Source organism: Crocuta crocuta, unplaced genomic scaffold (assembly GCF_008692635.1).
Source record: "Crocuta crocuta isolate KB4526 unplaced genomic scaffold, BGI_CrCroc_1.0 scaffold84, whole genome shotgun sequence".
NCBI classification, from domain to species: Eukaryota; Metazoa; Chordata; class Mammalia; order Carnivora; family Hyaenidae; genus Crocuta; species Crocuta crocuta.
The window spans coordinates 6,897,787-6,922,477 of NW_027530213.1; the positions used below are offsets into that span (position 1 = coordinate 6,897,787).

The 24,691-nt window shown below is 40.0% G+C and overlaps 1 protein-coding gene across 1 annotated transcript in view; it reads left to right on the top strand.

The window, feature by feature from the left end:
- Window positions 1-24,691, top strand: part of GART (phosphoribosylglycinamide formyltransferase, phosphoribosylglycinamide synthetase, phosphoribosylaminoimidazole synthetase) — a 31,742-nt gene continuing 7,051 nt past the window's right edge. The window contains exons 1-16 of the mRNA XM_077765494.1: window positions 1-65; window positions 2,893-3,078; window positions 5,315-5,410; window positions 5,880-6,054; window positions 7,469-7,580; window positions 8,358-8,426; window positions 10,701-10,826; window positions 12,888-12,975; window positions 13,190-13,275; window positions 13,469-13,637; window positions 15,654-15,885; window positions 17,790-17,884; window positions 18,667-18,776; window positions 19,138-19,336; window positions 20,910-21,161; window positions 21,406-21,558. Coding sequence (XP_077621620.1) covers window positions 2,934-3,078; window positions 5,315-5,410; window positions 5,880-6,054; window positions 7,469-7,580; window positions 8,358-8,426; window positions 10,701-10,826; window positions 12,888-12,975; window positions 13,190-13,275; window positions 13,469-13,637; window positions 15,654-15,885; window positions 17,790-17,884; window positions 18,667-18,776; window positions 19,138-19,336; window positions 20,910-21,161; window positions 21,406-21,558 — 2,107 coding nt within the window. The 5' untranslated portion in view covers window positions 1-65; window positions 2,893-2,933. The remainder of the gene's footprint in view (window positions 66-2,892; window positions 3,079-5,314; window positions 5,411-5,879; window positions 6,055-7,468; window positions 7,581-8,357; window positions 8,427-10,700; window positions 10,827-12,887; window positions 12,976-13,189; window positions 13,276-13,468; window positions 13,638-15,653; window positions 15,886-17,789; window positions 17,885-18,666; window positions 18,777-19,137; window positions 19,337-20,909; window positions 21,162-21,405; window positions 21,559-24,691) is intronic.

Here is a 24,691-nt window from a genome sequence, read left to right on the forward strand (position 1 = left end):
GCGGGTGAGCGTGTGAGCTGCAGGACCGCCTTGGGTCGTTGCAGGACCCCCTACTCCGGTTCCAAGTAAAGTACATTTATGCTTTGGTTTGGGGACTTAATATCAGGAATTGGCTGAAACCGTAGGAACTGATTTGGCTGTAGGAATTCTCGTCTTATTTTTAAATGCCGTGGGTGTGGGTGGGCCATGTGCTTTTCACTTCTTTTAGCCGAGGTTTACGTTGGATTTTTCACATTCCCTGCCTTCTAAGGTGGCAGGGTCCTTTTTGTATTTCTATGCTTTTTTTTTAAGATCAGAAGCCACAAATGCGTATTTTTTTCTTTACGCACCCGTTGTCTGTAGCAGATTTAGTCCACTTTCGTGATTGGTTTCAGCTTTATCTTTTTCACCGCGTTCGTTGCGATGGCTTTACCTGGCTCCCTTCTTCTGGTTTTAAGTTACCCGTTTAAATGACCGAGGCCCATGCCTCAAGGCATCCCAGCTAGTCAGGGGCCGTCTCAGCCCAAACCAAAGCACTTGGCAGCCCAGGTCTCCTAACCATTCTTGGTATGGATCCCTTCAAGCTGAGTCCTGATGCAATTTCTGTGATCCACTGTGGTTACCAGGACAATTTTCCTTTAGTGCCCCATTTCAAACTAAAGTATTTTTTCTCTAGATTTCAGAAAAAATTATTTCAGGTATTTTTGATACCCGTGGCAAGTCTTGTTTTTTTTTCTTTTTTTGTTAAAATAGCTTTTGTCTCTCTAAGACAATAGTTTAGCAATTCTTTTTCTTCCTCAAATTTTAAGTGATCATCTCAACTGTTAAGAATATCTGAAGCAAAATTGCATACTTTGGAATCGAGGCTTCACTTCCTTAACCCCATTGGACCTCAGTTTTTTTTATCTGTAAAGTGGGGTGGCTATAGTATCTATCTCATAGAATTCTTAAGATTATGAAGCAAGTCATGAAAAGCATTTAGAAAAGCATCTGGCACAAAGTAAAGTGTTCAAAAGTTGTAAGGTTTTTGTATTACCAGCTTAAATTTTTCTGTAAATATGTAATCCTAACATCACTCGAGAAGTTACTGATTGCAGTTTTCTTTTCTCCTATTTGCAGTTTGCCTTCTACCTAATGAAACGCTTTCTAGAAATTAGTAAACTAGTGTGACAAGTATTCATTCCTTTGGCTTTTCTTTCCCTGTTAGTACTTCATTCTAACATATAAATTTATGTAAAGGTAATAATATATAACAAGTTAGGATTTGCTGCTCCTGAGTGCCAGAAATTATATTAACCGTTTATAAATGTAATTTTGAAAAAAAATGTCATTTTACTTAACCCTTAAGTAGCTTCTTAAAGCAAGTTCTCCTACTTCCATCTTTTAAGATGTAAAGAAATCGAATTACAGGTAGTAAGAGCTTAGCCAGGATCACGCTGCTGACTTGAGATAGGTGTTATATACATCCTGCTAAGAATCAAATGCCAGAGCGAAGGTGAGACATGTTCAAGTTTGAGTTTCCCTCTCTATCAACCTTCTAACATACTGCACTAAGTCACCAATCTGGCCCTTGTCCCAAATCCTTCCTGCCACCATTTTTTATACAGCTCATCAAATAAGAATAATTTTTACATTGTTAAATGGTTGGAAAAAATTGAAAGGAAGAATGATGTTTTTATGACCTTTGAAAACTGTAAGATATTCAAATTACAATGTCCATAAATAAAGTTTTATTGAAACATGCGTTTTTTTTTTATTGTTTATTGTTGAAGGAGAAAGACCGAGTATGAGAAGGGGAGGGGTAGAGAGAGGGGGAGACACAGTGCAAAGCAGCTGTCAGCACAGAGCCCAGTGCTCAAACTCACAAGATCATGACCTGAGCTGAAGTCAGATGCTTAACTGACTGAGCCATCCAGGTGCCCCCATGACTGTTCTTTATAAGCCTTCCTATTGCTTAGAGCAGAACATAGGCAAACTGTGACCTACAGCTCACTGGCTATTTATATCAGGTTTTACTAACCGTGACCTTGTTCACCCATTTCTGTATTGGCTACAGCTCCTTTCATGCCACAGTAGCAGAGTTGAGCTGTTATCATAGAGCTCTTATGACCCTCAAAGATGAAAATAGTTACTCTCTGGCCTATATAAGTCCCAGTCTTAAATATTTCTCCCAATTTATGATAACTTTAAAGTTTTATGTATAGTATCTCAATATTTAAAAACAGGTATTTTAAACTGGAAATGTTAGGATGCATGTTCAACTGAGGCTTGATGATTACAAATTTTTTAAAAGGAAAGTAGGAGCACCTGGGTGGCTCAGTCAGTTAAGCATCTGACTCTTAGGTAGGCTCAGGTCATGAACTCATGATTTGTGATTTCAAGCCCTATGTCGAGCTCTGCACTGGCAGTGTGGACGCTGCCGGGAATTCTCTCTCAGTCTGCCTGTGCCCTCCCCTGCTCACACATCTCTCTCTCAAAAAAGATAAATAAACTTAAATTTTTTTTTTCGAAAAGAGGAAAGTAAAACCTAAATAAAGGTGATTATTCATAGGAGTTTTTTAAATTAGGTTGAAGTTAAGTCACCATTTAATTCCTTAACCTAGTTCTAGGCCAGTCTGCCTCATTTTTAAAATACCTACCGTGGGGCACCTGACTGGCTCAGTCATTACAGCATGCAACTCTTTATCTCGGGGTCATGAGTTCAGGCCCAACATGGGATGTGGAGATTCCATAAATACATACCTCCCTAATCCTCATGAGTAACATCATCGCAAATTATGATCCATCATTTTTCACAAATCTTGGGAGTGAAATGTTATTTGTATGTTTACAAGTAACTACTTAAGTCATGTTTAGGAATTATTCCTAAAGTATATGCATTCTAAAATATCAACTGTGGTTTACTTTCTGCAGCTTTTATTTTCCTTTGGAATTCCTGCTTTGCACTGAGAACAATGGCAGCCCGCATACTTGTAATCGGCAGTGGAGGAAGAGAACATACACTGGCCTGGAAACTTGCACAATCTAATCATGTCAAACATGTGTTGGTTGCCCCAGGAAATGCAGGCACTGCCTGCTTGGAAAAGATTTCAAATACTGGTAATTGTCTTATAAAGTGGAGAGTAAGGGTCACCTGGGTGGCTTAGTCAGTTAAGTGTCCGACTTGATTTCTGCTCAGGTCAGGATCTCACAGTTTTGAAATCAAGCCCTGCGTCAGGCTCCACCCTGAGCATGGAGTCTGCTTATGATTCTCTCTTGCTTTCTCCTTTTACCCCTTTCCCGTGCACGTGTGCTCTCTTTTAAAAATATATATAAAAGGGTGCCCTGGTGGCTCAGTTAAACGTCCGACTTTGGATTGGGTCATGATCTCACAGTTCATGGGTTCAAGCCTCGGGTCGTCTCTGCTGACAGCTCAGAGCCTGGAGCCTGTGTCAAATTCTGTGTCTCCCTCTGTCTCTGCCCCTCCCCCCTGTGCTCTGTCTCTCAAAAATGAATAAACTTTAAGAAAAACTGTTAAAATACAAAAAAAAAAAAATAAAGTCGGTAGTAAGACTTAGTAGCCGTAAATGATGTCAACTGCATCTGTTCTTTATAGGGTCGATAGTTATTCAGATTTGAATGCTTTTCTTATTTCTTTTTTTTAATTTTTTAATGTCTTATTTATTTCTGAGAGAGAGAGACAGCATGAACAGGGGAGGGTCAGAGAGAGGGAGACACAGAATCTGAAACAGTCTCCAGGCTCTGAACTAGCTGTCAGCACAGAGCCTGATGCAGGGCTTGAACCCACGAACCATGAGATCGTGACCTGAGCCGAAGTCGGACAACGCCTAACCAACTGAGCCTCCCAGGCGCCCCTTGAATGCTTTTCTTAACCTTAAGATGTATGTGGTAATTTGAATACTTGTATGCTGTAAATTTAAGGTATCTTGTTCAGAGGTGCCTGGATGGCTCAGGTCAGTTAAGCGTCCAACCCTTGATACTAGGGTTGCGAGTTCAAGCTCCATGTTGGGCTCTGCACAGGTGTGAAGCCTATTTTTTTTAAAAAAAGGTATCTTGATCAGAGGGTAGCATTTCTTTATCTTAGATTACTTTAAACCTTACAAAATACATCAATTTAAAAAATCATAGGTGCCTAAGGTTAAAGGCATTTTGATGTGTATTTTTGGAAATGAAAAACTGAGAGGTAGTCGCCTCTGCTCAACCCAGTTGTGTTGCAGGTACTAAGCCAGAGTACATGGTACTCCTTCCTTTTCCTACTCAGGCAGCTCAAAGATTGAGAATTGTGCTTCTTTCTGCACTTATCCCTTACACATTGCAAATATCATGGAGTAGTTTAAAGCTTTAGCCAACGTAAGAATGGTGATCCAGAGGCACCTGGGTGGCTGAGTTAAACATCCAACTCTTGATCTCAGCTCAGGTCATGATCTCACGGTTCATGAGATTGAATCCCGTCAGGCTCCCACGCTGATGGTGCAAAGCCTGCTTGGGATTCTCTCTCCCTCTCTCTCACTGCCTTTTCCCATTCACAAGTGTCCTTGCTCTCTCAAATAGACATTAAATAAACCTAAAAAAAAAAAGCCAAAAAGAATGGTGGTCCAGATACAATGAAACAGGAGGGTGCCTATGGAACCAACCCATGCTTTGTATATGATTGATCCTGCTGCTAATTATTTAGAACTCCATTGAGAAAATTTACCCGGCTTATGGGTTGAATAAGGAAGCTAGGTCTTAAAATTATCATTCAGTGCTTAGCGTACACATCTCTGCCCAAAGACCCTGGCTCAATCAGGAATAGCTTCCCAATTCACCTAATGTCAAATTTGCCTGATTTGTTCACACTTGGGTTTGGGGGGGGGGGGGGGTTGTTTTTGTTTTTTCTTTTTCTTGCATATTTATTACCCCAAATTCCCATGTAAACATTCTAAGTGTAGGGACTCTTTCAATATCTTAACCGAGTGACTAGCACAGAATCTAGCATATAGTGGTTCTCAGTAAATCTTGAGTGAATGACCTTAAAAGACAATTTCTGAATATATTCTATGGTACATTTTTTGCTTACAGTCAATAGGACATGAATACCATAGTCAAGAAAGGACTTTTAATAGCTCTTTGGGAAGCTGACTGGTATTTTCATCTAACTGGCTGTAGTGATGGAGGGCTGAGCTATGTTGATTAGCCTCATGCAGTAGGCTCTGAATATCTCATGGTGAAACTATCCTCTGTACCCATAAAAGAAAAGCAATAGTAAGTAGGTGTCTCAAAATACAGTACTTATTTTTCGGCATGACTATTAATGTTTTTATCAAGTGAGGTGGGTTTGTTTTTCTGTTCACAGCCATCTCGATCAATGATCACACTGCCCTTGCTCAGTTCTGCAAAGATGAGAAAATTGAATTCGTGGTTGTTGGACCAGAGGCACCTCTGGCTGCTGGTAAAGTTTGTTTCTAATTTATTGATAGAATATTTGCAATGCCACCAGGAGCTTAGAGATCATCTAAAATGAGGAGTTTTAATCTCAATTCACATTGGAGATTCACACTGGAAAATGAGCTTACACCCCCTTGAAATGTATGGATTCTACATTTTTTTCCCTGATATATCAGTAGTGTGAAGAATGAAAGGTCAAATCTGCAACTGTGGGAAACATATGTTCACATTCTGCTCTGTTCTGGTGTCCATTTAATAATCATACATTTGACCCAGCAAATCATTTTTGCTGGATTTGAATCACATGGTAGTAACGTTCCTGTTCATATCCTGTAGACATCATGAATAACCTAGTTATTCTTTGCCTCTACTCATCTGCTTTATGTCCCTGTAGATTTAGTCTAATCATGATTCTTCAGAGTCAGAAGGTCCCACAGAGACCTTGGTTCACTTAAGGCTGTTTCCATCAATAGGAATTGTTGGGAACCTGACCTCCGCAGGAGTGCGATGCTTTGGTCCCACGGCAGAAGCAGCTCAGTTAGAGTCCAGCAAGAGATTTGCCAAAGAGTTTATGGACCGACACGGAATCCCAACCGCACGGTGGAGAGCTTTCACTAGACCTGAAGAGGCCTGCAGCTTCATTATGAGGTAGCCGGAAGATATAGAGGTCACTTTTGTGTCACAGGTTTACAGTAAGATAATTGTAGGGGGAAGCTTGTGCTGTGGAGGTTGGGACTCTGGGCATTTAGAGTTGTACATGGCCTTGGAGAAAGAAGAGTTTTTAAAATATAACTGAAGAGTTTCTGAGGGAAAAGATAACATTTGATTCAGCAGTCATGCTTTCCTTTCACGACCAAACTGACAAACACAGTGGCATCTTACAACATAAAGGATAATTGTTTTTTTCATAAATAATTAACTAGAGTGAAGAATCCTCACTTAGCCTTCTGCCACCAGCACTGAGATCTAAGAAGACTAAATATTCTTGTTCTTTGTTAGCGCCCCTACGTGGCTCAGTTGCGTAAGCCTCTGACTGCAGTTCGGTAATGTGATCTCCCACTGTGTGAGTTTGAGCCAGGCATCGGTCTGTCTGCTGTCAGCACAGAGCCTGCTTCAGATCCTCTGTCCCCCTGTCTCTGCCCCTCCCCCACTTGCGCACACACTCTCTCTGTATCTCTCTCAAAATAGATAAACTTAAAAAAAAAAAACTAAGAGGCGCCTAGATGGCTCAATCGGTTAAGCGTCCGACTTCAGCTCGGGTCATGATATCACGGTTCATGGGTTTGAGCCCCACATTGGGCTCTGCTGACAGCTAGCTCGGAGCCTGGAGCCTGCTTCAGATTCCGTGTCTCCCTCTCTCTCTGACCCTCCCCTGCTCATGCTGCCTGTCTCTCTCTCTCTCAGAAATAAATTAAAAAAAAAAAAAAAAAAACTTAAAAAATTAAGCATATAACAAATGATGGTATACGCATCCTTTGCCCTTTATTGTTGACATTTTTCCCTTTTATCTGGTATGTTTTCCTTTTAGTTGGGTCATTTACATTCTCTATTTTTTATCCTGTAGGGTTTTTACACACAATGTTATTAATTCCTTGTAGCCAGATGGCTTGGGTAAGTTGTAAGTCTCTTACTAGATCTCCAGTCCCATCCAGCAGAAGTACCACCAAGAACAGTTTCTTCTGTGTACTTCCAGAAATGACTTGTGTATCACAAGTCTCACACAGTCACATCTTTTACTGGATTGAAAATACAATTCACCACATTTCTAAGGATCATTCTATACCTGCACTATACAACTGCTTCAGTTTCCAAAGACCTTGCCTGGACGATCTCACGATAGGGAAAAAAGCAAAATTGTATGTACCATATGATCATGACTGAAGGAATACAGAGGGGAAAATTCCTAGCAGGAAGTGTATCAAAATGATACTGGTATAAGCAGTTTCTTTTTCTTTATGCTTTTCAGTTGTTGCTGTAGCATATCATTATAACATCCTAGAGCATTTTAGGCTTTTGAGTTGTAAGGATTTATTGAGTGTTGAAGATGACTCTGTCTTCACAGTGCAGACTTCCCTGCTTTGGTCGTGAAGGCCAGTGGTCTTGCAGCCGGGAAAGGGGTGATTGTTGCAAAGAGCACAGAAGAGGCCTGCAGAGCTGTACGGGAGATCATGCAAGTAAGTGGTTCCTCTAGAAAAGTCACACTGTGATGAATACCTGTAGGTTTATGAAATGTTTCTCAAGATAAGGAAAACATACTTAACAAAGACATCAGTCATTTACTTGTTACAATATTGTGTATTATGACCCATTTCTATAAAAACGGTTTTTACAAATCTACATTGATTGCTAAACCATGTGCTGTTCTTTGAAAGTAAGTTGTAGCATGCTTTGTTGTCTGCTATGGAAAGGTAGAAAATCCTTAAGACTACAGAACATTCAAATTCTCAACCATCCATGAAGACAAGTATGTGTTAATGTCCGAGGTCTAGGAGAAGTGAAGCATTGAACTAATGTCCTTGCTTTTCTTTTATGATCCATCTTGGTTACTGATCTCCCTTATCGAAATATATTTTCACAGAATTCTTCAGGCAAGCATATTCTGATTATAATCACACATAAGAGTTAAATGGTAATGATGAAAACATCTGCTTCTCTGTTAATTATTTGAAACTAGAAAGCTAGATCCCCAGAAAAGTGCTAATGATGTGTTCATTTCATCTGTACCAGTGCTAGCTTTGTGTCATTGCCATTTGACAGAATAGGAACCATTCATTCATATGGGGTGCCTGGCTCAGCCAGAAGAGCTTGAGACTCTTTATCTCAGGGTTGTGAATTGAAGGCACATGTCAAGTTTAGAAAAGGAAGGGGAAATTACAATAAAAGAAACTGAAAAATGACAACAGCCCATTAAGTAAATACTAAAAGCTTACTTTCTTTTTTTCATCTGCAAGGAGAAAGCTTATGGAGCAGCTGGAGAAACAATTGTCATTGAAGAACTTCTTGAAGGAGAAGAGGTGTCTGTAAGTATATTCCTCTTTTGGGCTATTACAGAGTATGAGAAGTTCTATTACCATATCTATGAGCCCTAAAAAGATTTGATTTATTCTGGTTGCCTCATCTGAAAGCATAAACCCAGCACTTAGAAAGGAATTTATTTATGTTTAGTATTTTGGATGCAAATGAAAAAAGAATTAATCCTCTTTTAATCACACCCAGTGTATCAGCAGAGTTCCCCCCCTGTTATTTAGGGGGGAAAAGATTGAAATATTTTACTTTCAAAGTAGCTTGATTTCAATCTATATATTCAGTGCAATACCTATCAAAATAACACCAGGATTCTTCACAGAACTAGAACAAACAATCCTAAAATTTGTATGGAACCAGAAAAGACCCTAAATAGCCAAAGCAATCTTGAAAAAGAAAACCAAAGCTGGAGGCATCAGAATACTGGACTTCAAGCTGTATTACAAACCTCTAATCATCAAGACAGTATGGTACTGGCACAAAAACAGACACTCAGATCAATGGAACAGAACAGAGAACTCAGAAATGGACCCACAAATGGCCAACTAATCTTAGACAAAGTAGGAAAGAATATCCAATGGAATAAAGACAGTCTTTTCAGCAAATGTACTGGGAAAACTGGACAGAGACATCCAGAAAAATGAATCTGGACCACTTTCTTTTTCTTTTCTTTTTTTTTTTTTTAATGTTTATTTTTGAGAGAGACAGAGCCTGAGTGGGAGAGGGGCAGAGAAAGAGAGAGACAGAATCTGAAGCAGGCTCCAGGCTTTGGTCTGTCAGCTCAGAACCCAACGCAGGGCTTAAACCCACAAACTGATACTGTGACCTGAGTCAAAGTCAGATGCTTATCTGACTAAGCCAACCCAGGTGCCCCTGAACCACTTTCTTATACCATACACAAAAATAAACTCAAAATGGATGAAAGACTTAAATGTAAGACAGGAAGCCATCAAAATCCTCAAGGAGAAAGCAGGCAAAAACCTCTTTGACCTTGGCCACAGCAACATCTTACTCAACAGGTCTCCAGAGGCAAGGGAAACAAACACAAAAATGAATTATTGGGACCTCATCAAAATAAAAAGCTTCTGCACAGTGAAGGAAACAATCAGCAAAACTAAAAGGCAACCGATGGAATGGGAGAAGATATTTATAAACAATATATCAGTTAAAGGGTTAGTATCCAAAATCTATAAAGAACTTATCAAAGTCAATACCCGAAAAAACAAGTAATTCAGTGACAAAAGACATGAATAGATACTTCTCCATAGAAGGCATCCAGATGGCCAACCGACACATGAAAAGATGCTCAACATCACTCATCATCAGGGAAATACAAATCAAAACCACAATGAGATACCACCTCACACCTGTCAGAATGGCTAGCATTAACAACTCAGGCAACAACAGATATTGGCGAGGATGCGGAGAAGGAGGACCTCTTTTGCACTGTTGGTGGGAATGCACACTGGTGCAGCCACTCTGGAAAACAATGTGGGAATAGAACTGCCCTGCAATCCAGCAATTGGACTACTAGGTATTTATCCAAAGGATACAGGTATGCTGTTTTGAAGGGGCACATGCATCCCAATTAATATACCAGCACTATCAACAATAGCCAAAGTATGGAAAGAGCCCAAATGTCCATCGAAAGATGAATGCATAAAGAAGATGTGGTATATATACACAAAGGAGTATTACTCAGCAATCAAAAAGAATGAAGTCTTGCCATTTGCAACTACGTGGATGGAACTGGAGGGTATTATGCTAAGCAAAATTAGAAAGACAAATATATAACACCACTAATATGAGGACTTTAAGGGAAGGGAAGCAAAAATAACAGGGAGAAAGACAAAATATGAGAGACTCTTAAATACGGAAAACGGGGTTGCTAGAAGGGTTGTGGGAGTGGGGATGGGCTAAATGGGTAAGGGGCATTAAGGAATCTACTCCTGAAATCATTGTTGCACTATATGCTAACTAACTTGAGTGTAAATTAAAACAATAAATTGAAAAAAAAATCATCTAAGGAAAAAAAAGAAGTAGCTTGACATTTCTCTCCTAACTAGCTCAAAAATTGTAGAGCCTTCAGAAACTGAGTATACAAAATCTTTTGATTCTTAATGTAAATACTTTAGGATTATTTATGTTTCAGCTCACTTAAAAAAATAATTCTCCCTGAATAGAGTTATGGTAAATATAGTTCTTATTAAGTTTTTTGTTTTTTTACTTTTTGCCATTTAAGATAAGTGGACTATTTTGTTTCTCCACAGTGTCTGTGCTTCACTGATGGTAGAACCGTGGCCCCCATGCCCCCAGCACAAGACCATAAGCGATTGCTGGAGGGAGATCACGGCCCCAACACAGGGGGAATGGGAGCCTATTGTCCAGCACCTCAGGTACTTCCCAGAAGTCCAGCTCAAGTTCAGCAGTCATGGTTTGGTCTTCTCAAAGAGCCCTTGGACAATATTTTCCTGTGTGTTTTCTGTACATGATACTAATCAGCAATTTGGATTTCCTATTAAATGACAAGTATCTTTTCCAGTTTCACTCAAAAACAAAGACTATGGGGTAAGGGAAGGAAAAAAAAATAGTTATAAAGAGGAAGCAAACCATAAGAAGCTTACGTACAGAAAACAAACTGAGAGTTGATGTGAGTAGGGGAGGGCTGGGGAAATGGGAGATAGGCATTGAGAAAGTCACTTGTTGGGATGACCACTGGGTGTTGTATATAAGTGATAAATCACAGGGATCTACTCCTGAACCCAAGAGTATACTGTATGTACTGTATGTTAGCTAACTTAACAATAAATTTATAAAAATATAAATGAATGAATGGAAACCTTTTTCTAGAGTCTATGAAGAACTAAGTATGGATTGAGATCCTTCTAGCTCCTGCTGTCTATACCCTATTTTTAACCTATAAGAGCCAATTATAGTCTAGAGTTATTTTTTATTCATCTTTGGATATCCAAGGCATAGCACGTAAGTGCTCAGTAAGTGTGTGCATGTGCTCATTAAGTGTGTGTGTGAAAGAGAGATGAACTGAGAACCATGTCAGACGATAATTTGATTTTATGGTCTCTGTACTCCATAATGGGTACATAAAGTATGTTTCCAAACAGTTTTTGGACAGTTTTTCTAAGAAATGTGCATTGGGTGTCTTTTAAGTAGAACAAGCACTTCAGAAACTCACCCATTCTTTTCACTGATGATTTAGTCATAGTTGTTTGTGCTGATGATATATACAGTGCCTTGTACACAATTTTGTTGATTAAAAGATTAAAAATCAGGGTTTACTTTAAGCTATAAGGTTTTTGGGGTTTTTTAATGTTTATTTTTGAGACAGAGCATGTGTGGGAGCAGGACAGAGAGTGAGGGAGACACAGAATCCAAAGCAGGCTCCAGACTCTGAGCTGTCAGCACAGAGCCTGACGCGGGGCTTGAACTCATTAACCATGAGATCATGACCTGAGCCAAAGTTGGACACTTAACTGATTGAGCCACCCAGGCGCCCCTTTTTGTTTGTGTGAGAGAGAGAGACAGAGACAGACAGACACACACACACACACACACACACATACACACACACACACACACACAATATTAGCAGGGGAGAGTCAGAGAGGGAGACACAGCCTCCAGGCTCTGAGCTAGCTGTCAGCACAGAGCCCAACGCGGGGCTCAAACCCACAAACCGTGAGATCATGACCTTAGCCGAAGTCGGATGCTTAACCCACTGAGCCACCTAGGCGCCTCCACGTTTTAACTTTATAAACTTATGAAATAGGCATAGAATATACTAGAAGGATACAAAAGAGCCTCAAGGTGGGAGGGGAAATTTTTTCATTTTTATTATTATTATGGTTTAGGAAACTTCTTTTGTTTTAATTGTGTACATGTTTAGAATTTTATAAGTTTAGTAGTAAAGGTGATTTAATACTTAGTCATAAAACAGCAGCTGACCCTGATCAGTAAATGTATAATCTAGCTTCTGCTTATGATAATTTTTACCTCTCAGAGGTTTTCTTTTCTGTGTTACAAAAGTAAGCCTAAATACTTAAAGGGTCAATGTGAAGATTTTAAAAGTTTATGAATTTAAAGTGCTCAGCCTAGGGCCATCTGGGTGGTTCAGTCAGTTGAGCATCTGACTTCAGCTTAGGTCATGAACTCGCAGTTCATGAGTTCGAGCCCCACGTAGGGCTTCCTGCTGTCAGCCTGTCAGTGCAGAGCCCGCTTTGGATCCTGTGTCCTCCTGTCTCTGCCCCTCCCCCACTTCCTTCTCCCCAAAATAAATAAACATTAAGAATAAATAAAGGGGAAAAAAAAAAAAGAATAAAGGGATCAGCTCATGTGAGGTAGGTAAGAAATGATAGTTTTCATTGTCCCATATAGTATTGCTTACAAGATTTTTTTTTTAAATGCCCAGTTATATTTAAATATTCCTATGTAACCCCCAGGTTTCAAAGGATTTGCTGCTGAAAATAAAAAATACCATTCTTCAGAAGACAGTGGATGGCATGCAGCAGGAGGGTATGCCATACACAGGTAAGCACACTGATGTCACTGTGGACATTATTCATAGAGCGACTTTACACCTTGACGAAACTTCCCTGGTTTCTCTTTTTTCACCACCTTTTAATAGAGCACTGTTGTAAGTTTTGCCGTGGTCAGTGCAAAACTTTGAGTATTAGAAGTATTTTAATTTTCAGTCACAATACAATGTTTTCGTTATAGTTTTTTTTTTTCCTTGTCATTGAAGGTGTCCTCTATGCTGGTATAATGCTGACCAAGGATGGCCCAAAAGTTCTGGAATTTAACTGCCGTTTTGGTGATCCAGAGTGCCAAGTGAGTAATAATTAAAGACAGTATATGAAGTGGTACTCTGTTGATGTGCGTTTCTTAATCTCAGGATTTTATCAGCCTGGAAATAATTAACCTTTAAGAAATCTGTGTGGGTTCTGCTGGTGTCTCAATGAATAAAATGTCTAGAGAGAACTCAAGTTTCTCTCAGGTGCCATGTTGATTTATGTTTTTCCAGGTGATCCTCCCACTTCTTAAAAGTGATCTTTATGAAGTGATTCAGTCTACCTTTGATGGCCTGCTCTGCACATCTCTGCCTGTCTGGCTCGAAAACCGCACCGCCATAACTGTCGTGATGGCAAGTAAAGGCTACCCAGGAGATTACAGCAAGGGCATGGAGGTAACAGGTAAATGCCCAGGAACCGAAGGTGGGATTAGGAGTGCAGCAAATAACCCATGTGACCGCAGGCCTTCCTCCCGGGCTCTGCCCTGCTTTGTTCCTTTTATAGGTATCAGGCTGTCAGAAACCTTGAAGGGATTTTTAACCATGTTAGATGTGGGTTTCAACTATCCAGAATTACTGTATTTAAAGAATTGCCATCCATTTCTCTTCTTGCACAACGAAGACCTGAGTAGGGCTAGCCAAGTTCCTAGAATATCTCTCAGTGTACTTTTCTTTTCCACTCTCCAAGAGCCAGGAAGATAAAGGGAATTTATGAGAGTCAGAGGAACATCAGTAGAAACTACATCACAACTAGACCCCCACCTCCTCCTCCCATTTGCAGCATACCCCCTAGTCACTAGGAGGTCGGACTTAAAACAGTTTCATAACTAGCTTTCGCTCCTCCTTCCCTTTACAGGAAATGAGGCATCTCTTATTAAATGATAATAAAACCACGTCTTAAAATGCCAAGTTAAGTTCTAGTGCCATAAGCCCAAAGGCAGACCTCCATGATCCCTGGCAGGCCATAGTTTGGCCTCCCTCAGGACCCCAGCAGGGTGTTTGGTTCAGACACCCCATTCCCTGCCTTGCCCAGACAAGTCCACTGCCCTATGAGTCCCACACATGGCAGCAGAGCAGGTAGGAATTGATCGCCTCTTAATGAATGAGAAGGGATAGAATCAAGATCACTTATATTGGTGAAATTTCCCTAAGACTGAGGTAACGAGTGTAACAGTTAATAGTTATTTCTGACGCAGCAGTATTCTTCCCAAAACCAGTAGGTATTTGGGTACTGAATGCCCTTGTGTTACAACATTTAGGGAAGACTTCTATTAACAAGTTACCAACTGCAATGCTAAGAGTAGTGACCAAAAAGAACAAAGAATATATGAGTGTGTTTTATTTATTTTTTAATTAAGAGATTATCTTTGTATAAGCTGCCCATGTTGGTCACTTGAGAATACAGAAAATATGGTCTGATAATATATTAGGTGTGAAGTTATACGTGAGAGCTTAAAAGTAAGCTCAAAAGAAAATTAAGCTAGGGTTTTTAGACAGGGCCTAAGATCAAATTTGTCTTAAAATTTTAGAATTGTTACATTAGGGAAAAGATTAAGACTTTTGCATTACAGTTATTCTGTTGGTTATTTAAAGAATAGAGCAACTTCGGTGGCAATGATAAAAAAGAAATTCCTTTTAAGTTAAAGATGTGATCAAATTCAGTTTGTATTCACCGATGTTTAGAGGGGTTTTTTTTTTCCTTTTTTCCTCTTTTAAAAGTTTTAGTTTTTAATGTTCTATCAGGAGAAAATAACTGTACTGCTGACCCTTGAAGAACATGGGTTTGAACTGCATGGGTTCCCTTAGATAATGGGGTTTTTTTTTGCAACACAATATACTGTAAATGCATTTTTCTCTTCCTTATGACTTTTCTGATAACAGTTTCTTTTCTCGAACTTAAGCTTATTATAAGAATATAGCATACGGTATGCATAACATACAAAATACGCATTAATCAACTGTGTATGTTATTGGTAAGGCTTCTATTCTACAGTAGACTATTAGTTGAGTTTTTGAGAAGCCAGAAGTTAATACGTGGATTTTAGACTGCCAAAGGAGGTCAGCATCCCCTAACCCTGGTATTATTTAAGGTTCAATTCCACGTTTAAGTCTTTAACTTTTCGAGACCTGGGTTCTTTTTTTTTTTTTTTTTTTTTAGCTTCCCCATTGAAACAAAAGTTCTTACATGAGGTTTATGATAACACAGGTTTCTGATAATACAGTTATCACTCTAGAGTAGAACAGACTATTCTTAAGAGAAAGGGTCTATTTGCTATCCTCTTGCTTTATTCCTTCCTGATAGGATTATTGTGAAGATTCATTTAAGTGAAATAAAAATCTTATTTAAAAAACTTATGAACGCTAAAAACTACTTCGGACGCATAGACTGCTGTTATTATGTAAATGTGCTCTCTTATAGGGTTTCCTGAGGTTCAAGCTTTAGGACTAGAGGTGTTCCACGCGGGCACTGCTCTGAAAGATGGCAAGGTGGTGACTAATGGGGGTAGAGTCCTTTCAGTAACAGCCATCCAGGAAAATCTCATCTCAGCCCTTGAAGAAGCCAAGAAAGGACTAGCTGCTATAAAATTCGAGGGAGCCATTTACAGGAAGGACATTGGCTCTCGTGCCATAGCTTTCCTTCAGCAGCCCAGGTAAATTTCTAACCAAGGTGGTTAAGACAGCTTCAGAACTAGCACAGCTCCAGAACTGGTATCAGTAGCTATGTAGAAAATTCTATTAACCCTATACTAAGTCATTCTATACTCTTGTCTCTCTCTGGGACTGATCTGATTTTGATTTGCATTTAATTTGAGTCAAAACTAGTTTAAAAATATTCAGATGAAATGGAAAAGGCTTCATGGTAGCTTTTTATGTTTGAGAAGTTTATTAAAGATTTTTTCATGTTGTGTATTTTAAATATATATAATCGTTTGTCAAGTACTCATCAATGAAAATAGGAATAAGAGGGGCGCCTGGGTGGCTTAGTCGGTTAAGCGTCCGACTTTCGCTTAGGTCATGATCTCGCGGTTCGTGGGTTCAAGCCCCGCGTCGGGCTCTGTGCTGACTGCCAGCTCAGAGCCTGGAGCCTGCTTCAGATTCTGTGTCTCCCTCTCTCTGACCCTCCCCTGCTTGCGCTGTCTCTCTCTCTCTCCTAGAAATAAATAAAACATTAAAAAAAAAAAATTAGGGATAAGAGATTTTTTATTCCTTGAGTTATTTAAATATTACTGTTGTATGTTTATCTTAATTCCTGGTTTTGTCAGAGAATTCAAGATGAAGATATTGGCCATCTAATTTTGCAACTTAATTTGACTATACTGTAAATTTCGGCAGTCTCATTTTCTATGTTTATATTTATTACTGAAATATATTTTTGTACCCCTTATTTGTTGGTACATACAACTATTTTTTTTGTAAGATCAATAAACTGTTAATTGCAAATGTGGGTGTTTTCTTTTCTTAAATATTATAATTCCGGTTGGTCACTGAGTTCATCTTTGAGAAATAAATTGGTTCTAGGACAAAATGAGAAATTTTTAGTAACTTAATTAAACTTAATACCATTAACTTAAAGTTTAAATACTGGAAGATTTTTAGGATTGAGAACATTAAAATACCATGCTAAAAGTTTTATTTTTCATTTTAAAATAACTAGGTTCCATTGAAATGACCTATTTCAAGGGACTGTGGTCTTAATACTAGTCTGAGTTTATTAAATTAAAGTTGAAGAAAATGAAAGGACATAATGCCAGCTGCTACCTAAGAAAAGGGTTTTTTAAACCAGTAGAATCAGGTTTCCTATCTGAGCATGACCCTGGTAATTGCCAAAGCCATCAACTCTATTTGTATCCTGACACCCTATTTCTAATAAAATTTCACATATTCATGTATCACTACTTTCTGGTAGATCAAAGTACCAATTTTTGTAAGGCAAGACTACTGAATTCCCAGTGCTGTTCCTGAACTTCAGATGCACTGCGTCAATGTGGTGGCCTTAGTTAGAAGGGAATGATGCACTGAGTATCATCTGGTTTTGCTTTTCCCAGCATGGTACTGTCTTGTTTCTTACTGTCTTCAGCTATAAGGAAACTTATTACACAATTCTCTATTGCAGTAAGAGCCCAGTTTCATTATTCAGGGATTTCTTTGTAAAGTGCATATAATCCTAATTTTCACTTTCTTTACTCCATTTTGGGATTCCTTTTCTTCCCATACCAAAATTGAATATGTTATGTTATGAAGATGTTATGGCAAAATGTCAGTATATGAGATATGAGAAGTACTAGGAGAAGCCTATGAGTAGTACTTCCAGAAGAAGTAAGTAAGAGAAGTAGTTCTCAGTAGTGATGGTACAATGGAATCAACTGAGGAAGTTATTTAAACACATTTCAATTTCCAGGGCCTGCCCTAGACACGTTAAAATCTTTGGATGGGGCCTCGCATGTTCAGAGATCTAAAAATCACTAGGGATATCTTCTGTTTTAAATAATACTTTAAAATTAAAATAATTTTCCCTAGCATTTAGGTGAAGTGTTTTATTATTTTAATTCTTTAGGGGCCTGACATACAAGGAATCTGGGGTAGACATTGCAGCTGGAAATATGCTGGTCAAGAAAATTAAACCTTTAGCAAAAGCTACCTCCAGGCCAGGTAAGTCAGAGCCTGTACTTTGCTAGTTCATTCATTAGCTTTGACACACACTAAGAATTGATTTGGGCTTTGTAGTTTACTGAGGAAAATATACCAAATTAATTCCAGGTTGCTGTTAAGTCTTGTCCTATGTAAGCCATACCTGATTTTCTGCTTTCTTGTCTCTAATATTAAGGAAGACATTTCTGAGGTGCCTGGGTGGCTCAGTTAGTTAAGCATCCAACTCTTGGCTTTGGCTCAGGTCATGATCCTACAGTTCCTGAGATTGAGCCCTGAATTGGGCTGTATGCTGACAGCCCCTTCCCCACTTGTACTCTCTCTCTGATGTTTTATTTATGTATGTATGTATGTATTTGTATTTTATTTATTTATTTATTTGAGAGTGCACAAGCAGGGGAAAGGCAGAGAGAGGGTAACAGGATCCATTGTGGGCTCCATACCAATACCAGAGAACCCAATGCAGGGCTCAAACTCATGATCTCTGAGACCATGACCTGAGCCGAAATCAGACCCTTAACCAACTGAGCCACTCAGGCACCCCAAAATTAGTAAACATTTTTAAAAAAGAAAAGCATTTCTTATCCATGATGTTAAACTTAGATATGTCTGCCCCTTTAATATTCAATTACTAGAAATTCTTGATCAATTCTTTGAGCACATGGTTCTCTCCCCCATACTCAGGAAAGGCAACTCTTGTTTTAGCCATGCTTATGAACAAGTTGTTTGTACATCCATTTTTAATCTGTTGAAATGTAGCAAGTATTTAATTTTTTCCCCATTAGGCTGTGATGTTGACCTTGGAGGTTTTGCTGGTCTTTTTGATTTGAAAGCAGCTGGTTTCAAAGATCCTCTTCTGGCCAGTGGAACAGATGGTGTGGGAACTAAACTGAAGGTAATCAGACATCTGGGTGGTTAAAGGCCTTTTGTGAAAGTTAACAGAGAATTTACTATATATCAAATATATTTTTTTCCTCCTGATGTATATGCACTAAAGAACCATACCAAATAACCATAAATATGGCTAAAATATTTATATATTTCTAACAGCACGATGTGGTTGAGGCTCTATCTGGATGGAAGGCTTATTTGAGGGGATTAAATGGGATACTTTTGGATCATGTAGCTCATCAGAATTTAGTATTTTGTCTTTGGGAGCTCGGAGCAGCAGTATTTCTTAGCCTCCACTGATAAGCTGACAAGATATTATTTAGAGCTTATTCTCTTATGTGGACATTTCTATTGTGCTTCTTTAGATTGCCCAGCAGTGTAACAAACATGATACCATTGGCCAAGATTTGGTTGCAATGTGTGTAAATGATATTCTGGCCCAAGGGGCAGAGCCCCTCTTCTTCCTTGATTACTTTTCTTGTGGAAAACTTGACCTCAGTACAACTGAAGCTGTTGTCGCTGGAATCGCCAGAGCCTGTGGGAAAGCTGGATGTGCTCTCCTTGGTATGACTGTCCATTAATCTCCGGTTCTTTTTTACTGTATTTTACCCCTATATATAAATGTGATTGGTACCTAGGTAGATAAGAAGAAAAACTAAAGATTACAAGATGAGGCAAATAAACTATAGATGACATTAGCAGAAGAAAACTTAGATCCTGGTGCCCTCAAGCTCCTCCTCCAAGGTTTGTCCCCAGACTCCTATGCCTAGACTGTGAGCCAGTCCTTACCTTTCCCCCTGATCTTTGTCATCTCCATTCCCATCGTAATGGCCTCATGGACAGACAGGTTAGGAGTGGTTTCCTCCTTACTGGCCTTTGTACCTAACGCTTAGAGAAACATCACTTAAATACGTGTGAGAATTTTAAGCAAAATGAATGTGTAGGCCAACTGAACAGTGAAACTACCTTCTTCATATTACCATTTCTGTGAAAAATCTATCCCAACGGCCAAAATTGCCTTTCAACCATCTTTTTAGAACAGTTTAGGGGCACCTAGGTGGCTCAGTCAGTTAAATGTCTCATTATTGGTATTGGCGCAGGTCATGATCTCACAGTTCATGGGATCGAGCCCTGTGTTGGGCTCTATGCTAACAGCATGGAGCCTGCTTGGGATTTTCTCTCCCTCTCCCTACCCCCTCCCCCTTTCATACTCTCTCCTCCTCTCCCCCTCTTCCTTCCTTCCCCACTGTTGCTCGGGCACTCATTCTCTCTCCAAGTAAGTAAATAAACATTTAAAAAAGCAAAACACCATGCATAAAAAAAAAAAAAACAGTTTATAACTTGGACTCTGCCTGCCTAGACCCTGTCTTTACATATGATCACAAAAGTGAACTATGGTGTACTAGGCCAGGACATTTGGACATAGGCCTGAGTATATCACTTCTCTAAGCCTGTACCATCATCTGGAATGTAGAGTGATCATAAAGATCAAATACAGGTGAAAGCAGTTCTAACATTAAACTGCCATAGGAATGGCATATGCAGCCAAGCATTCATCCTTCATCCTTTGAGTGTGATGCTGGTGGGAGGCCACACTTCTCCCTCATGGAAATTAGCACTGGTTCCCTTAAAAACGTACTTGGTTGAAAATTCTGTTAGGCAGCTAACAGAGTACGTTCTTTTTGGACATTTGCGAAATATAGCCACGTGCTTAATTGTTCATATTAAGAGCAGGGAGCACCTGGCTGGCTCACTTGTAAAAGCACGTGACTCTTCATCTTGGGTCATGAGTTTGAGCCCCATGTTGGGTGTAGAGATGATTTAAATAAATAAACAAACTTAAAAAGGGGGCACCCGGGTGGCTTAGTCATTTGAGACCCCAATTCTTGATTTTGCCTCTGGTCATGATCCTAGGGTGGTGGGATTGAGCCCTGCATTGGGCTGTGTGCTGAGTGCTGAGCCTGGAGCCTGCTTAGAATTCTTTGTCTCCCTCCCTCGCCCCCTCTCCCTCTACGTCTCTCCCCAGCTCTTGTGCTTCCTCTCTCCCTCAAGTTAAGGAGTAGCTGGTATCACCACTTCCTAGACAGGTTTATAAATGCTATGTGACTTCTTTGCCCTTGTTGTGTCCTCCTGCTAGGAGGTGAAACCGCAGAAATGCCTGACATGTATCCTCCTGGAGAGTACGATCTAGCCGGCTTTGCTGTCGGTGCCATGGAGCGGGATCAGAAACTCCCTCACCTGGAAAGAATCACCGAAGGGGATGTTGTTATTGGAATAGCTTCATCTGGTCTTCACAGCAATGGGTTTAGCCTTGTGAGGAAAATTGTGGCCAACTCTTCCCTCCAGTACTCTTCTCCAGCGCCTGATGGATGTGGTGACCAGACCTTGGGTAAATGCACACATGCTTAAACTCTCCCGTTTGGAAATGGCTGAGCAACCAGTTAGTGGTTTAGGCTTTCCTTAGTTAATTAGAATGGAATAAATTACACTGTCCTATGATTTTACTATTTGGACATTATTGTAGAACCAGTGTGTCTGTGCAGGGTCAAATCATTCTGTATGTCAGAATTGTTTTTTATATATGCTTTGGTCTTACATTCACTAAGTTTTTGTCTTCTCTCTCCGGTACACAGGGGACTTACTTCTAACTCCGACCAGAATCTACAGCCATTCGCTATTACCTGTCCTACGTTCAGGACATGTCAAGGCCTTTGCCCATATTACTGGTGGAGGATTGCTGGAAAACATCCCCAGAGTCCTTCCCGAGAAATTTGGAGTAGATTTAGGTGAGATTGCTAAGAGGAACTTTTTGTTCAGAAAACCATTTGGAGGAAAACTACATTACGGAAGAAAACTATGGGTAGTTATGGCACATAATTATATATGGAAAATTCTTAATTGTTGGGGATTCTCAGGAAAAAAAGGGCTGACCTTTCTACCTCTTTTTGCTTTAGGGCCATGTTTATAAGGCATAAAATCCTCTCACATAACCGACTTATATAGGTAAAGTGCTACGGGGCAGGGGAAGGAATGGTAAGTTCTGTCGGGAAGGAATCAGGAACATGCCAGGAAGAAAAGTGATAGCTGTTGAATAGTCTATGAGGGAGGGAGACTGACTGGAGAATCATTTTGTGTGTAGAAGAATCAAGTCCCAGGTTTCTAGTTAAATGAGCAAATAGATGGAGGAAGAGTAGATTTGGGTAGGAAGTGGGAATAGTATTTTAAATCTTCAGGGTGTTTATTATAAAGTATCTAAGAGCAGAAGTTGAGATCAGGCTGAAATTTGGTGCTTATATGTAGGTCAGTAATAGTTACGGCCAAGAGAGCGGAGGGGACTAGAAAGGTTGTTCCTCAGTGCTCAGTCCACTTTAAAGGTTGACAGAGGAAGAATTATTGGGAAAGAACAGTCAGAAGCAGGGAGTAAACCATGTAAAAGTATCACAAACTACAAGGATCTGAACACTGGTCAGCACTGTCAGGTGCAGCATAGAGATCTGGGATGAGAGCGAGACATAAGCCAGTGTATTTCAGAATCGGCTCAAACAGCAGCTCAGTGAGGACAGACACCAACTACCAGATGACTGTTGGGGGAGTGGGTGACAGTGATAGAGACACTAGTGAATAGAGGCTGTTTCAAAAAACTTATTGGTAAAATCACTACTTACACTCGTGGCAAATCGAGCAACAGTGTTTTCCCTCCCTGTTCTTGCAAGGTAAGGAGACTGAAACTGTTCCGGCTCTCGTGGTCAACTAATGTCCATTGGTTTGAGGGAGTAGAAACAAAAGAAGGTCGCATAAAGTAGTCCCTTCTCTGAGTGAAATAAGAAGCGCTAACTGAGATGAGCAGACTCAGTGAAGGTTTGAGGAAAGGACTAAATAATAAAGCAAACTAAGTCAGAAATAAGAATGAGGCAGCAAGCAGCACTGATCGGGAAGGGGAAGCTAGTTGTGTGATTTTTCTCCCAGAGTGTGTGTAGCCTTGAAACATGAGCAGGGGGGAAAAAAATGACTGGGTTGGAGCACCTGCATGGGTCAATAGGTTGAGCATCCAGCTTTGGCTCAGGTCCTGATCTTACAGTTCGTTAGTTCAAGCCCCACATCGGGCTCACTGCTGTCAGCGCAGACCCCTCTTCAGATCCTCTGCCCCTCCCCTGCTTGCGCTGTCTCAAAATTAGATTGATGAATAGATAGAAAGATAGATAGGAACTGATTGAGTTGATCCAGCTGGGCTGGGCAAGTGGAGGGGTCCCTCGTGAGGGGAAGCAGCCATGGGTACACATGAGTAGATTTGCTGAGCTAACCTTATAGTCAGAGAGTACATGAAGCTAAGAATCCAAGAGAGAATCTAAAGAATCAGAAATAGATTGTGATATAGAGTTGATGTAGCCATATTCCCAAAGGCCATTGTGTTTGAGTTACACAAACGTCTGTATCCCAATAAAAAGGAAGTTCAGTCCCTTGTATCAGCCTCTGAGGTTTCTTGGAGGAATCCTACTTTGACAGCAGATTTAAGTAAGGAATTTTTAGCATTAAAGTTACAACTGGCTACATTATTCATGACCCATCTGATCATTTATAGAAACTAGGCTCTTTGCTAAAATGAGATCATAGCTTGGTAATCTGCTATTCATCCTATTTAATATGCCATCGATATCCGGTTGTCATAATAACATCATTTTTAAGGGACGTCTGGGTGGCTCAGTCAGTTAAGCATCCGACTTCAGCTCAGGTCATGATCTCACAGTTCATGGGTTTGAGCCCCGTGTCGGGCTCTGTGCTGACAGCCGCCTCAGAGCCTGGAGCCTGCTTCAGATTCTGTATCTCTCTCTCTCTGACCCTCCCCTGCTCATACTCTCTCTCTCTCTCAGAAATAAATAAAACATTAAAAAAAATAAAATAAAAAATAACATTTTTTAGACAAGTATTCCATTTTTTATGGACATACCACTATTTAGTTTTTGTTTTGTTTAATTTTTTTTTTAAGTTTATTTATTTAGAGAGGGAGAAAGACTCTCAAGCAGGCTCTGCAGTGTCAGCACAGAGCCTGATGCAGGAGTTGAACCCACGAACCATGAGATCATGACCTGAGCCCAAATCAAGAGTCGGACACTGAGCTACCAGGTGCCCTCCACTATTTGGTTTTATGTTGCTGTTGACTTTTGACTATTGATAGAACAGTGAACATCATAGTAGCTAAATCTTTGAGCTCAGCTTTTAAGAATGGACATTTCCCAGCTAGTAGAAATCTGATGGAGAACATTCATAGACATGCAGATGCCTTTTAAAAATTGTATCAACCTAGGGGCACCTGGGTGGCTCAGTTGGGTGAATGTCCGACTCTTGGTCTTGGCTTAAGTCATGGTCTCACAGTTTGTGGGTTCAAGCCTCACATCAGGCTCTGTGCCAACCACATGGAGCCTGCTTAGGATTCTCTCTCCCCCTCTCTTGCCCCTCCCATACTCGCGCATGTGTGTGCANCGCCTCAGAGCCTGGAGCCTGCTTCAGATTCTGTATCTCTCTCTCTCTGACCCTCCCCTGCTCATACTCTCTCTCTCTCTCAGAAATAAATAAAACATTAAAAAAAATAAAATAAAAAATAACATTTTTTAGACAAGTATTCCATTTTTTATGGACATACCACTATTTAGTTTTTGTTTTGTTTAATTTTTTTTTTAAGTTTATTTATTTAGAGGGAGAAAGACTCTCAAGCAGGCTCTGCAGTGTCAGCACAGAGCCTGTTGCAGGACTTGAACCCACGAACCATGAGATCATGACCTGAGCCCAAATCAAGAGTCGGACACTGAGCTACCAGGTGCCCTCCACTATTTGGTTTTATGTTGCTGTTGACTTTTGACTATTGATAGAACAGTGAACATCATAGTAGCTAAATCTTTGAGCTCAGCTTTTAAGAATGGACAT